Source organism: Lycium barbarum, chromosome 2 (genome assembly GCF_019175385.1).
Source record: "Lycium barbarum isolate Lr01 chromosome 2, ASM1917538v2, whole genome shotgun sequence".
In the NCBI taxonomy this organism is placed as follows: Eukaryota; Viridiplantae; Streptophyta; class Magnoliopsida; order Solanales; family Solanaceae; genus Lycium; species Lycium barbarum.
Window position 1 is genome coordinate 42,310,642 of NC_083338.1, and position 15,517 is coordinate 42,326,158.

Sequence of the window (15,517 nt, forward strand, 5' to 3'; positions counted from 1 at the left end):
CGGTATTCTAATCTTTATAACCATAAAATTGTCTATCTAGTATAGTGCTCAGACATAAATTAAATTAGAAAATGCACGACTAGAATGAACATGCCTTGATCAGTGTAATAGACAACAATTACTTTATTGTAGCAATAAAAATTCATTTAACATCTTCATACAGGAGAAAAGGAAATGAAGGGTAAAACATATAATCCATTTTTAAGAAAAATGTCTTGTTCTATTGAATTATCTCATTGGTATGTTCCTCACTCTTCAATTAACAAGATCCTTCTATGAGTTTTTGGTGGCCAAATACTGAAATGGACTGAGCTGGATAAAACTAAAATGATCAGCATTTGGTAGCACTTCGAAATTTTGACAAAAGTTGATTGTTTACTGAAGATTCTTTTGGTGTAAATTGGATCATGCGAATGACACAGAATCTTTGATTGATTTTGTTAGCTGCTTGAATAGATAGGAGGAGCCTTGTAGCTAGTTTTTGGATGTAACACTCTTAGCATCATCTTGGTGCTACCTAACATTAATACACTTACCTTTTCTCAAAAACTAAATCAGCAATGATAGGTATGGCAGACAGCCCTTGCGTTATTTGTGGAGATTTTAATGTACTCCCTCTATTTCAAGTTGTTCGTCTTACTTCCTTTTCTACTTTGTTTCAAAAAGAATGTCACTTTCTATATTTAGTAACTCTTTATACCCAACATTCTACATGGTATACTTAAGACCACAATATTTAAAGGGCGTTTTGGTACATTACACACATTTTTAGTTTAAGACCACAAGATTCAAAAGTATTCTTTATTTTCTTAAACTCCGTGTCGGTTGAAACGGAGGGTGTAACTCGTTTCCGGAATGAAAGAAGACATTCGCAAACACTCACTGGCAGCCAGTGTTATCAAAAGCGAAAAGCGCAAAAAAGCTCTATGGTCAGCTGGGGCTTTAAGCGCAAAGCGCAAATAAAGCAGGGGCTTTACTAAAAAAAGACACAATCACGCAAAAATACAAATATACATATATATATATATATGTTTAGTCCAAGATTAATAATAATACGCATGAATAACAAATATATGGACAAACAAATCGTAAATACATTACGATAAAGTGAAATATCAATTATCTAGTGTCATCTCTTCAAAAGAGGCTCATTGGCATGGAAAAGTATGTCTTAGAGCCTTGATGATGACACTGAAGCGCACATAAAGCGAGGCGAAGCGCGCCTTTGACAACACTGCTGGCAGCATGACGGAATTTCCCAATTCCGTTCAGGAACTTGAGTTAATTGATTTGGACCTTCATGGAGGGTCATTTACGACACAAGGGAGGTATCTTGTGCAGCGTCTAGAATTGACTGATTCTTATTCTTTGTGGACTGGTGAAGATTTTTAGAAGAGAACAACTTCTTATATTTTGTATATCTTTACATCCCATGAGAAGGGGTATTTATACAATGAATCCTATATCTAATTAAGGAAAGACAATCAATTACAATAAAGAAAATATTTTATTCTAATAATTATGCTAGAAAATAAAGTCTCCTAAAATCATGCTAATCAATTAACACACTCAACACGGCCCTCAAGTTGGTGCAAAGATGTCGCACATGCCTAACTGGCAACCAAAGTATGATAAGTCCTTTTGTTGAAGCCTTTTATAAGCACATCCAATAGCTGCATTTTTTACGATAATGAAACAAACTCAAGGTACGCACGTCCACTAGCTGCATTTTTGGTGATAATGAAACAAAATCAAGGTACTACTAGTAACTTTTTCTTTGATGAAATGCCGATCAACTTCAGCATGTTTTGTTGGGTCATGTTGAACGGAATATTGAGCTATAATGTTTGTAACTAGTTGCCATGGTACAAAGAAAGTTCTCCTTTTTCCAGACAATCTCAATTCTTCCAGTAACTATTGTAGCCAGAGAAGCTCACAAATGCCCTAGGTCATAGCTCAATATTCTGCTTGCGCGCTAGATCTAGCAACTACACTTTACCTCTTGCTTCTTACGAGTGTAACGTAACCGGATGTAGACCTTTTGTCATCTTAGGATCGATCCGCATCTCTAAATGCTTCTATTGGCGGTGACCATGTTTAGAGAAAAGCAGACCTTTCCCTGCAAAACGTGAAAGACAAACTTGCATATAAGGAACTCGAGGACCATGCATGAACTGACTCACCTAGCTGACTGAATAAACTATGTCTGGTGTAGTGTGAGAGATATGAATGAGTCTTCCAACCGCCCTATGATATGTCTCCTTATCAACTGACTGTCTCATCCCTGTTTGTAACTTGTGATTGCTTTCAATAGATGATTATGTTGGTTTGCAACGTATCATACCAGTTTCTTTCCAGAATCTAGAATACACTTCCTTTGAGAAATAAAGATTCCTTTTTTTGATCGACCAACCTCAATTCCCCCTAAAAAACTACAATATTCCTAGATCTTTGATCTCAAATTCTTGGGCTAATAACTTCTTCAATCGGGTCATCTCTTCTTTGTCATCTCCTACCATTACTATGTCGACAACATAAACTATGAGAAGAGTGAATTTACCCTTTTGATGTGTTATGAAGAGGGTGTGATCAATATTATTTCGTTGGTAGCCGAAGGAGATCATTGCACTGCTTTGCAAAATTTGTAAAACCAAGCTCTAGGGAATCGCTTCAGTCCGTACAAAGCTTTTCTCAGTCTGCATACCTTTGCCTGACTTTGTTTAGAATCAAATCCATGAGGGATCTTCATATGAACCTCTTTTTCTAAATCTCCATGAAGAAATGTGTCAAACTTTTGTAAGTCTCGATCAAGATTAGTTGTACAAGACAGAGAATTTTGATAGTAATCATATTTGCAACTGGGGTAAATGTCTCCTGATAATCAACTCCATAAGATTGAGTGATGCCCTTAGCCACTAATCTTGCATTGAATCCTTCAATCGAGCCATCATCTTTATGTTTCACAGTGAAGATCTATTTGCAACCAACCAACTTTCTGTCTAGTGGTGATGTCTCATTACCATCACAGCTTAGAAGTTTGTACATCATGTCTACTTTCAGTATCAGTATTCATGATTCAGTTCAGTTATTTTACGTGTATTTCATATCTATACTTGTATTGCAATGATGAGGTGTTTGTATGCATTACCATCGATTTCTAAAGACTTACAAATAGGTAGGCTGATAGAGCGAGTCAATGATCTTGCTGGGTCTTTTAGACTCAAAGTAACTACGTGTGCGCAGGTATAGTAGGTGGTGATCCAGCTCCTGACCAATGATTCCAGCCAGTTGTAAGTCCTACCTAGTTGAGGTGAGCCACAATTAGTCCATGGAGGTGGCTTAAGCTCCTATCCGCTTTCGTGTTTTATCTTTGTCGAGCTATGTCTCGTATCAATTGTATTCAGAATTAGTACACCATGACTTAATCTCTTTTTGGGTTGTATATGGGTTGACTTTCACTACTCCATGACTTAATCTCTTTTTGGGTTGTATATGGGTTGACTTTCGCTACTTTGTATTGCGGTTGCTCACTTATATCTATTTGAGACAGTATTAGTAGTATTCTCTCCTCTGATTCTACGTTTCGAGCATGCTTTAGCTTAGACAGTTCGTCAAATGGCTAGTGGCTTTGGGTGCCTATCGTGGCCTAAATCCAAATTTGGGTCGTGATATTATTAGTCTTAGATTTCATTGTATTTCTTTGCTTTCTTTTTGGAGCAACATGGCAAATGTAGCTGATACTGATGGTGTAGAAGCTATGGTTACTTTATAAGTTATCTACACATTCTTTAGGAACTTTTTTGGTTTACACTTATGTTCCTACCGACATATTCTTGATGCTCACACGTTTATAAAATTCTACCTTATGAAAAAAAAAACTCCAAATAACTTAAGGGATAACAAAGTTGAGTATTCCTAAATTTTTTCCTCTTTTTCTCATTCTTTGAAATGGGAAACTCCACCCACAAAACCAGCAGTCAAACAGTGGACTATTCCCACTTTAGTCTTTTGGTGACTCAAACGCGATTGGAGGTTGAGGCTCTTTACTACTACGCTCCCTCCCTTGCCATTTTATAGTCTCTTTCACATCTCATTCTTCAATTTTCTTTCTCTTTTTTCTTATTATATATGGTATCAGAGCTAGTGTATTACAAAAACAACAACATAGCCAATGTAATCCCACAAGTGGGGTCTGCGGAGGGTGGTGTGTACGCATACCTTACCCCTACCTTGTGAAAGTAGAAAGACTGCTACCGAAAGACTCTCGGCCCGAGTAAAGCATTATGAAAACAAGTTTGAAAAAAGGATAAGAATGTAGCTAACTATGTTAGATTAAACGGAGAAGGGCCAAAAACGCCCCTGAACTATTGGAAAGGGTCTAAAAATACCCTTCATTTACCTTTTTTGGCTCACTTATAACTTTTGACTAATGGTCAACATTGAACTAAAAAAAAATTATTTAAATTCCACGTGGCATTTTATTACTGGTCCAATTTACAACTCTAACCCAATTAAATAAATCCACCCACCTAATTTTGTCACTTACCTGACCCACCCGGAAAACATAAAATCTCACTGAAAAAATCATTCAGCCATTTTTGCTCTACTTCCTCATCTTCTTCAAGCTTTCTCAAAAACCTAGCAATGGTGTTTTTGAGATTATTCACTTTAAGTCTTCTTAAGTACAAGAAATCACAATCAACAAACATAGCCTACCCTTCAAAATTTGCCAAGCAGGGTGCCAAGAAATGAGAAAATGAAAACTCAGTCCTTTCTAGTTTCCCCCTTTCACGCTAGTATAACCCTTTTTCCTAAGGTATGCCATATGCCCAATTGTGCAACAAAAAATGAAGAAGATCGAACTAGTTTCAAGAAAATTGATGATTAAAAAATTCTAGTTATAAACACTCTATCTTCGTTTTCCGGCTATTCAAGCAAATTCTATAATCACAAGTACTCAGCAAAATCAACAAAAAATCCCAAACTTGGAAGTTGGAAGCAAGTAATCGGAACTAAAAGTTGTTACTACAATAAACCTACTGGTAATCGATAGCAGCAGGACCTTCAGAAGCATCATGAAGAGGAGATGAGTGTGAACAATAACTTCTAGATGGGAAGACTTAAGTAAATAATCTCAAAAACATCATTGTTAGATTTTTGAGAAAGCTTGAATAAGATGAGGAAGTAGAGCAAAAATGACCGAAAATGATTTTTCCGGCAAGATTTTATGTTTTCCGGGCGGATCGGGTGAGTGAGAAAATCGGGTGGATAGATTTATTTAATTGGGCTAGAGTTTAAAAATTGGACCGGTAATAAAATGCCACGCAGAATTTAAATAAACTTTTTTTTTTAATTCGGTGTTGTTAGTCAAAGGGCATAAGTGAGCCAAAAAAGGCGGATGAAGGGTAGTTTTAGCAAAATAGTTGGATGAAGAGTATTTTTAGACCTTTTCCGATAGTTCAAGGGCATGGTGGAAGAACAATTAGAGGAAGGGGTAAAATGAGTTAGGGATGCTGAGGTGGCATGCCATGTGGCATCCATCTCGTCAAATATTAGTGCCACGTAGGATTGAATGTCCAATTTGGACAACTTTAACGGAGTAGGGATATATTTGAACCAATAGTATAACAACAGGGGTATATTTAGACCCAAAGTATAACGAAGGGTATATTTAGCCCTTTTCCGATAGTACAGGGGTATATTTGGCCCTTTTCCGTAAAAAAAATGGATGCAGGTAACAGTGACAGACTTTTCCTTCCTCCTTGCTCTCCGGCTACTCAGGTTGCTCCTGAATAGCAACTTCTCATACATACAGTAAATCCGTAATAGCAATAAGTGCAGATGAAATAATATAGAAAGGTATAATTTAAGTACCATCTCCTCGTCAACTCTCTTCCAAAACACGAGCATGTTCCTAGCAACTTTCCTAGTACGAATTGCTGCACCACTCAGAGCAAGCATATTAGTCGACCACTAACTAGTTTTCTCTCTGCTCTACATATATATATTAGAAAAAAGGCATTTCAGGCAAAGAAACGTTTCCAGGAAAGTCTTGAGTTATCGATCTCTCATTTCAGAGCATCATGTAACTTTGCCACCTACGTAAACATTATCATCAATCCCTGGCAGCAAAGTATGATCCGACTAAAAATCTCACCGTTAAAGCATCACCTCATGATGAAATATGATCCAACTATCAGTCTCACTGTCAAAGCGTCAAAGCATCATTTCACTTCGCATGCTACATAAACACGGTCCTAAATCCTTCCCAATTTGCTTTCAGAAAACCATCCCCAGTGGCGGCATGTTTGCTTCACATCATTACATGAACCACTAATGTCACTGCTGATATCATGCGCAGATACATGAGACGTCTTTCAGCCAAATCTCCTTGCTTGAGTCTCTCACACCTTTCTGAATCACAAAGACTTCGGAATCACAACAGTTCATGCTCAAAAAGTCAGATCAATGACCCATGGCTCGAATTCTCAGGTTCTCTCCACTTATCATCACATGAACTACTAATGTCACTGCTGATATCATGCATTTACAAATGAGACGTCTTTCAACCAAATCTCCTTGATGATCACTCCTCCTTGAGTCTCTCACACCTTTCTGAATCACAAAGATCTTTGGAATCACAACAATTCGTGCTCAAAAAGTCAAATCAATGACCCATGGCTCAAATTCTCAGGTTTTCCACTTGGAACTCGAAGTCCAATAAGAACTTCGATTTCAATCCTCCTTACTTTTCCTTCAACTCAATTGATTGACTTTGTTACACTTTGCTCTGATATTACATAAGAACAAAGCCTATGCCTCATATTTGAAGAAAAAAAGAAGGGGAGGAAAAAAGAAAAAAGGCAAAGAAGCCATGATGACTAAAAATCAAATTGAAAATTATCTTTTCTCTTCAATCTCTTTTTCTACAATTATTGTAAAGTTTGAAGGCAGTGTAAATGACATTTTGGGTGTGTTTCCAATTTTCCCATGTTTGGTTGGTCAAAAAAATTGGAAAATTCTCTAGGAAGTTCCTTAAAAATAGTGAAAATGACTTCCTTGATGGAAGTAGGGAAAACAAATTCCATAGTGGCATTCTACATTGATTGTCTCCTCCCCGCCCTCCAACACATCCTACTCCCACCCCCACGCTTCCATAGCACCCATCCCCACCACCCCTACCCTTTACCCCCTATCCCCCCTTCGTGTTTGCTTAGATTATATACAAATGTTTTTGGGATAATACTTTTTGCTTACTTACCAAACACCACAAAATAAGTAAGAAACCCACTTATTTTCCGCGAAAAAACATTTTCCTTCATACCAAACACCTCACTTTATTATTCTAATTGTAGTTGATTACGACAAACTATGTGTGGTCCAAACAACTAAACAACAATGTGCACCACTGTTTCCAAATGACAACCTGGTAATCAATTCATAAATTACACAATTTTTTCATCCTGTGAGTCCTGGATGCTAGAGTCTGGTTCCAACAATCGCATATCCAATAACAACCTTTTGTTTACATACTTCACGTTCGACTATTTCCCCTGTTATAGTAGCTAATGGATCAAAATATATAGTTAATGCAATAGGTGAGCCTCCCTCTCTTCCCTCATTACTTTTAACTTGAGTCCTGTAGCCCACAATATTCATACAATTTAATATATATTAGCACATAAATCAAGAACCTATTGATCTAACTTAGTCGATTGGTCTGCTCCTGTGTAGAACCTAAGTATGGGACAGTACTGAGGCAGTTTATATTGAATAGCCACCAGCATTTGTTGCTCAAAGGGAGTCCAGATTAATGCATTGATGCGTCATCCCTTTATGGCTTTAAAAAATCTCTAAGATCACGGTTTCGCCATTTCAGCACTATTGTCTGACAATTCATCATACTTTCAAGTTAAGCAGATCGTTCAATATTTCACATACATTCTTTTCACTCCAGACACATTTTCTTGATCAGTTATTTTGATTGACGTTTTCCTAATAGGTGATCATGCAAATATCACTCTCCAGTAGTCTAGTTAAACAATATCTCCGGTTACTTTCAAACTAAGGTTTTTGGAACTTGAAACACTTTTGAGCCACCGAAAGCCGAAAGGCACAATTCGGTAGTGGTTTTTTCATTTCATATGAAAGCACACGTCAGATATATTGGAAGAAACTGGTGTTAGGGACTGCAAACCTACTGATACCCCATTTAACTTGTTCCTGGAGAAGGGCCTCTAAAGGACAGGTTGATACGGGAGACTTGTTAATTAACTCCTCTCATAATTACACGAACCGACATCTCATTCAATTTTACTGTGCTTAGTTTCTCCAAGCTCCTTGGGATAGTTAATGGAGTGCTGTAATTCGCATTCTTAGAGGTCTCCTGGAAGGACTGTTATATGAGAACAACACATATGTAAAGATTGTTGAGTATTTTTTATGCAAACTGGCACAATCTCCTTTAGATAGTCGATCCACCTCAGTATATTGCATTTTCAATGGCAGTAATCTTATATCTTGCAAAAGTATAGCCAGATCAAGTGTAAGGTATCTAGCCATAGATTTAGCCACATGTAAGCTTATACGGTATCTTTTGAGAAACAATGTAAGCTTATACGATGAAAACTGTTCTATCAAGAATCGCTGAAGGAAAGAATTAATAACACTGATTTGTTAACAATCAAACCACAATAAATATGAATTCATACCCCGTGTTTCACAGAAGACCAAATCACATAGGAATAGATTGTCAACTTTATCAAAGATCGAATCAGTATGTACTATTATTAGTTTCGTCAATTCAAATGAATACTTTTGCTGATATCCTTACAAAATCACTTAGAAAGTAACGAATACCTTTCGTAACAAACAACAACAACCCAGTGAAATCCCACAACGTGGGGTCTGGGGAGGGTAGAGTGTACGCAGACCTTACTCCTACCAAGGTAGGACGGCTGTTTCCGAAAGACCCTCGGCTCAATAAAAAACATAAAAAGAGGTCAGATAAGGCTAAGAGATTCAAAGCGAATGTTTGTAACAAGATAGTAGCAAATAATATGTACACTTCAATTTAAAGTAAAGTGTTTAAATATGCTCCCTCCGTTTCATTCTATGTGTCTTGTCTTATCTTGACTAGGCACCAAGTTTGAAAATGTAAAGAAGACTTTAGAATCCTGTGGTCTTACACTAAAGGTGTGTATGACATAACAGAAATACCCTTTTGAATATTGTGGACTTAAACAAGTCAGGTCATTCTTACAAGGGAGTGTCACTAAAGGTAAAAATGGAAATGTTGGAACTATAAACTTACTAAATTGAGAAAGAGGGACCTAAAAAGGAATGTAAGACACATAAATTAAAACGGAGAGAGTAGCAAATGTACTGTAATATCAATTTGGTAGATCCACGGCAATAAGTTAGGAAGATTCTCCTCATCTCACTAGGTATTCATTATAATCCTTCCAATTTTAGAGCATGTGCAATATTTAAAGTCTCAATGGCTTGAGAGAATGATCAAGCTATGTATTACCAATTTTCTTTCTCTCTTCTTCTCATTCTACATCTGGACTTGGAGAGACCTTCATTTATATTGTGCATAACTGTTTATCCAACAAAAGGAAATAGAACTGAAGAGTAATTAATTACCTAATAGAGGTTCTTTTTCTTTTTGTTTTTTATGAAAGGTAAAAATTACCTTAAATTTGATAGGTCAAATAAGGCTGACAATTTACGGACCCTAACTAGCTTGAGATTGAGGTGTAACTATTATGGTAACCAAATGTTGAGAATTTGGGGAAGTGAAAATACACCAACCTGTGTCTCTGCACGAAGATCAGTGTACGGAACTACGCCAGTGAGAAGCTCACTGCACATGATGAATCCAGAAGCTCTTAGAATGTTGAAATACAAAATTACGCTTCACAAAAAGTTCTCAAACAAAAGAAACGTCAAGAGTTAGTCCGTGCATATTTTGGCATCAACTACAAAATGAGGACAGGTTAATCCTTGCTGCTGCAAGCAGCCCCATCGACGTATTTGACAACATAGCATTACTAACAAAAGAGAAAGTATATGCGAGTAGATTGGATACAATAACACAAAACTAGCTCATTATGGGAACAACCTGGCCTTTGCCATGATCCTTCGTAAAGAAGATAATAGAAAATAAACGTAATGCTGGTGCAAACATCAATGTGACTCAAATTATTATCATGGGACACACAAAAATTCTGAAACCACGCTTCCTGGAATAAATTTCAGAGGCCGTAAGAGGTTGCACAATCTTCTGCTTGCAAGAGTAGCCCATACAGAGTTCTTAAATTCTTATCCACAATATTATAGAGGTGGTAAGAGGGATGTCACTTAGAAAAGCTAATATGTTCGTTTCAATAATTAAGACTGAAACACAGAACTTGGGCAGTTACCCATGAAACATCTTGCATGCAAAGTATGAAGAAGTCAGTTATATTCAAGTTGGGGAAAACAATGGCCGAACCACATTTGACAACTCAGAAGGCCTTTCTGTGAGCAGTTCTTCTATCTGATAATAATTAGGGTTGTCCACAAAGAGAGAATACAGAGTAGCTGATTAACTTGCTCCTGCACACAAGAACCTCAACAGATCTGTGTTGCTGCAGCCGGGCAAGCAAGTAGCTTCCGTGTTTTCATAAAGGAAGCTACTTGCTTAGAAGCAAAACAACAACCAAACAGCATATATTTTACATTGAAAACAGGCATAACAAGTTAGTAGCGGGTCAGTAAACTTGCAGAATCACTTGCATTTCTCTTTGTAATGCAAAGCAGCTGGTGACTGCAATACTTACTTCATTGTTATTCCAAAGCTATAGGCATCAGATTTTTCAGTGTGTATCTCTTTCCTCAGCACCTCCGGTGCCATGTAAATAAGCGTACCCACCATATTCCTCTTATGGAAACCTCCAGTTGGCTTGCCATTCGATTTCCAGTTTTCAGTGGAAACTAGTTTAAGATTCTTTTTGTATTCGGCCAAACCAAAGTCAGCAAGGTATGGTTGGAGCCCTCTATCAAGCTGAAGTACAGCAAAAAATATGCCAATGAAGTATATCATTATATAATTGCGAGAGGGATTTAAAAGGGTTTAATCTTATTTAAAGTTGACAATGATATACATAAAAAATGCAAAAGAATCAGGAAGATCAAAGACATTACGAGAATGTTTGCTGGTTTCACATCCCTGTGCACAATCCCAAGGTTATGTAGGTATTTTAAGGCCTTTGCTGTGGAAGGAAAAGAGCTCTGTAAATGTTGCTAAAATTGAATTGATTCATTTTCATTGCGAGAGAAATAAAGGAGAGAAAAAAAGTAGCCTAGACAATTCAATACAGCTTTCCTATGTAGCCAACATCAGCAGGGTAGCTGATGAGCTTCGATATCAAAAAGAGTTAGGAGAAAGAAATGCCATCTCAGCAAACATCTTTTATGTTTAAAGCCATTTGGAAAGATGGACAGTTTTAGGGGGAAATCGAGGAAGGAGGAAGAGTGTGAGAGATACTTGAATTTAGTAGGAAAAACATCTTAGCTAGCATTCCCTGAATCGTCTTGGTATTTGCTTCCCCTCCTCCAAATTTTCTCTTTCACCTCCACCACCCAATGATTTTTTCTTTCAATATATTTCATCATGGTTAAATAAATTCTCAATAGTTGATATATATACTAAACTACAAATTCTCATACCGGTTCAGGTGTCTAGTAATGATTCTAGTATTATCCAATGCCCTTTCTTTCCCTTTTTAGTCCATATGTGCCATCATCTATGACAATCCGATATTGTAGTCTTCCAATAGAAGCTCAATTATTATGTTTCCCTTACCACAATCTTCTCTTGTTCTTGATAAATATTTGCCTCGTCACACAATAGCATAGCATTCTAAATGCAAGTTTCACAATATTAATTGCTAACATGATCTTTCGTGGAAAATGTTATCAATTCTTTGACATAACTTCACATCATTCGCCTATTAGATCAGTTAAACATCCCTACAATGAAGAAATTTTTTTTTTCACTATCCACGATAACACTAGGTACGTTGTTTTTGTTGTCACTATCCACGATAACACGGAAAAGACAAGCAGCTGGAAAATGCACATGCATAACACACCTAGACGAGTTGCAATTTCAAGTGCCTGCCTGATACTTGGGCTCCATTCATCCACGTGTAGTTTCCCAGCAAGATTTCCAGACTCATAGTATTCAAAGAAAAACATGTAATTTGGCGGCTTGGCATGCGCCCCCACTAGCTTTGCTATCCCCGGATGATCCAATGTGCTATATCAAAAAACATTTTAACAAAAATTCACAAACAAATAAATTAATCAAGCTCAAAAACATAACCATAAATCATAATGTTCTTGTACGGAAAAACAACAACGACAAGTAGGGAATATTCTCATATGGAAAGATAAGGTAGATATTCTAGGCTTCGCCAATCAGAAATGGCAATTTTGTATATCATTCTTTTCTTTTTTAACCGTTACAATTTGCTAATTCTAATTGTTATTCTCAATTCTAACATTGAATTCTTAATCTTCTTAACTAAAATTTACATGATCAAAAACTAATAACAAGTACAATAAATCACAACTGTTTATCATTAAAGTATTTAACATATATGAAAAGGTTTTGGTCAAATAAAAAGTTGTTTGACTCCCCAAAGAGTAATAGTGCCATATAAAGTGGATTTGAGTTGCCATTGCTTGTTTACACTGGTTTGAGTTGTCTGTCCTTATGCCGAGGGTCTATCGAAACCAGCCTTTCTACCTCCCAATGTAAGGGTAAGATTTGCATACACTCTACCCTCCTCAGAACCTACTTTGTGGGATTTCATTGGGTAAGTTGTTGTTGTATAAAGTGAAAAACTATATTTCACAACAAGACACCCAAAACAATTTATTTATTTATTTATTAGAATTGTTGGTGTGTGGGGTTAATTCACTCAAAGCAAATTAACGAGGCTCAATCAAAACCCCACACACCAACAATTTGCCCATAGGTAAGGAAAAAGTAAGAACTAGTTGCTTTACTGTTCCAGGATGATCTACTTTGCTATATAGAAAGCACATTTCACACCAAAACACACAAAGAAACAAATTAATCAAGCTCAAACGTATAACCAACACACCCTCTTCACAGTACAACAACAACAACCCAGTGTAATCGCAGAAGTGAGGTCTGGGGAGAGTACAGTGCACGAAGACCTTACCCCTGCCTTGGCAGGTAGAGAGGCTTCTTCTGATAGACCCTCGGCTCAAGTAAAGGAGAAACAACATCAGCATATCAAGAAAACTAAAGCAGAAGAGACAACAAATAGTACCCTCTTCAGAGTATAGTCAAATAAAATAATGGGAGGAAAATTGACCATAATAATTGGAGTTCTTTATGGAATTTATCAATATCATCAGATGTGGACAGGATGGGTTTCTTGACAGCAACTTTTTGACCATCAAGAATGGCTTCATAGACCACACTTTCAGCCCCTGCAACCAAATGCATCATGATCACTAAAATTGTTATATAGTCAGTTACATGTGTGTGTAGAGATTTGAAGAATAAGACCTCGAGCAATAGGGTGAGAGAGAGAGTAAGAAGAAGGAGGGAAATGAATGGGGATATTTTGGCTGGTACAACAACCACGAATGCACGTATTTGGTTCCATGATTTCCAGGCCCATCTTCCAATTCTCTTTCTCCTCAAATTGTATTAGGAAATCAAGATTGCAGCGAGGAAGAGCAATGGGCACGTGAACAATGATGAAGCTCAGAAACAGATATATATATATATATATATATATATATATATATATATATATATATATATATATATATATATATATATATATATATATATATATTGTGACCGTATTCTTTCTTGAGTAAAAAAGGTGGGACGCAAGTGACCCAATCGGAGGAAATTTCCGCGGTTGGTAAGCAAGTTCGTCCACCATTGGCCCACCATCTCATCAAATCAACATTTTGTAACGGCTAATTTTCTTCTTCTTTTTTTTCAGACCGTCCCAAAAGAAATAAGGAATTTTTACATTTCTAAACTAATTTTAAGTACTAATTTCTATTATTAGGGTACTTTCAATTAATTGTAATATGTACAGTCAAACCTCGTTATAACAGCATTTACTACAACGGTATGATTTTCTTTAGAATCAATTTTTCATATTATATTTTATTTCTCTATAACAGCATTCTACCTATAAGAGTCTGTTTGGTAGGACGTCTTAGATAAAATATTCATGGTATTATTTTGTACCATGTTTGGTTTACATCTAGTATCACGCCCCGAACCATGGCCTAGGCGTAATAAGGCACTCGGTGTCTAACTGCATGTGATCGAGCGAACCCATAGGCTGGCTGAATCAACATGTGATATCAAAACATGCAATAATAAGGGAAATAAGACTAACACATATTGATCTACTAAAAGTCTGACTGAAAATATGCTAAATGCGGAAATATTGGTTAAAGTCTGAAACATTTGAATAAATAGCCAACAAGGCGAATACATAAAAGACTGCTAATATATGACTGACTGAACTATGTCTATGAAGCCTCTACGAATACTGAAAAGATAACTGTCTAAAACTGGACGGACAGAAAGTAAGATAAATCCCCGGAGAAACTGGGGCTCACCAATCAGCTGATATGAGCGATCCTAGTTAGCCGAATCGTCAACCTGTATATCGTTGCCTGCATCGCGAGATGCAGGCCCCCAAGCAATAAAAAGGGATATCAGCACATTTGAATTGTACTGGTATGTAAAGCAAATGAAAGAAGAAATATAAGTACTGAAACTGAAATTGAACTAAATAGGAAAGCAAGAATCTGAAACTCCCTATTCTGAACGAAGGATCACCTGTATGACTGTAAATATAACTGTGGCCTAGGGCCCAAATAATATGCACAAAAACTGTGGCCTCAGGCCCAAGCAATATATATGTATAAACTGTGGCCTAGGGCCCAAAAATACAGATATAGTTGTCACGATCCAACCCGATGAGTCGTGACGGGAGCCTGACCTCTAGCGACCAAACACCCTTAAATACTTATCTGAAACATACTAAACATCAAAGGCCCATGAACGGCACAAACTAATCTCATAAAAAAGAAACATTAGAACTCTACACAATCTACATACATATATACACAACATACGGAAGAACAATGCAAGCCAGCTAGGCTGCTACATATACTGTACACAAAAGAATAGAAGCCGACAAGGCTACATCATCTGACTAATACATAAAACTGTCTACAGACCTCTACTGGAATGAAAGCTGTAGAAAGGACGGGACAGGGCCCCGTCATACTCATATGCATACACATCTCAAAAGGGGCATACCAAAACTGACTGTAGCTCCGGATCGAATGGAGCGTACCGACCACTGCTAGATCTAGAGGTCCTACTGAGTCGGACCACTTGTCTATCTCCTTGTACCTGCGAGCATGAACGCAGCCCCCCGAGCAATGG

At 37.1% G+C, this 15,517-nt stretch overlaps 1 protein-coding gene across 2 annotated transcripts in view; it reads right to left on the reverse strand.

Moving 5' to 3' along the window:
- Window positions 1–13,798, reverse strand: part of LOC132626441 (protein kinase and PP2C-like domain-containing protein) — a 28,122-nt gene extending 14,324 nt beyond the window's left edge. Inside the window, exons 1-6 of one of the 2 annotated variants that reach the window (XR_009577295.1) lie at window positions 13,595–13,798; window positions 13,398–13,515; window positions 12,141–12,307; window positions 11,191–11,258; window positions 10,827–11,050; window positions 9,817–9,868 (exon numbers count right to left, since the gene is read on the reverse strand). Coding sequence is in view for 1 of the 2 variants with exons in the window: in XM_060341310.1 (XP_060197293.1) it covers window positions 9,817–9,868; window positions 10,827–11,050; window positions 11,191–11,258; window positions 12,141–12,307; window positions 13,398–13,515; window positions 13,595–13,709 (744 nt within the window). In the remaining variant the exon portion in view is untranslated. The remainder of the gene's footprint in view (window positions 1–9,816; window positions 9,869–10,826; window positions 11,051–11,190; window positions 11,259–12,140; window positions 12,308–13,397; window positions 13,516–13,594) is intronic. The other variant, XM_060341310.1, reaches the window with a different exon arrangement.
- Window positions 13,799–15,517: the final 1,719 nt, after the last annotated feature.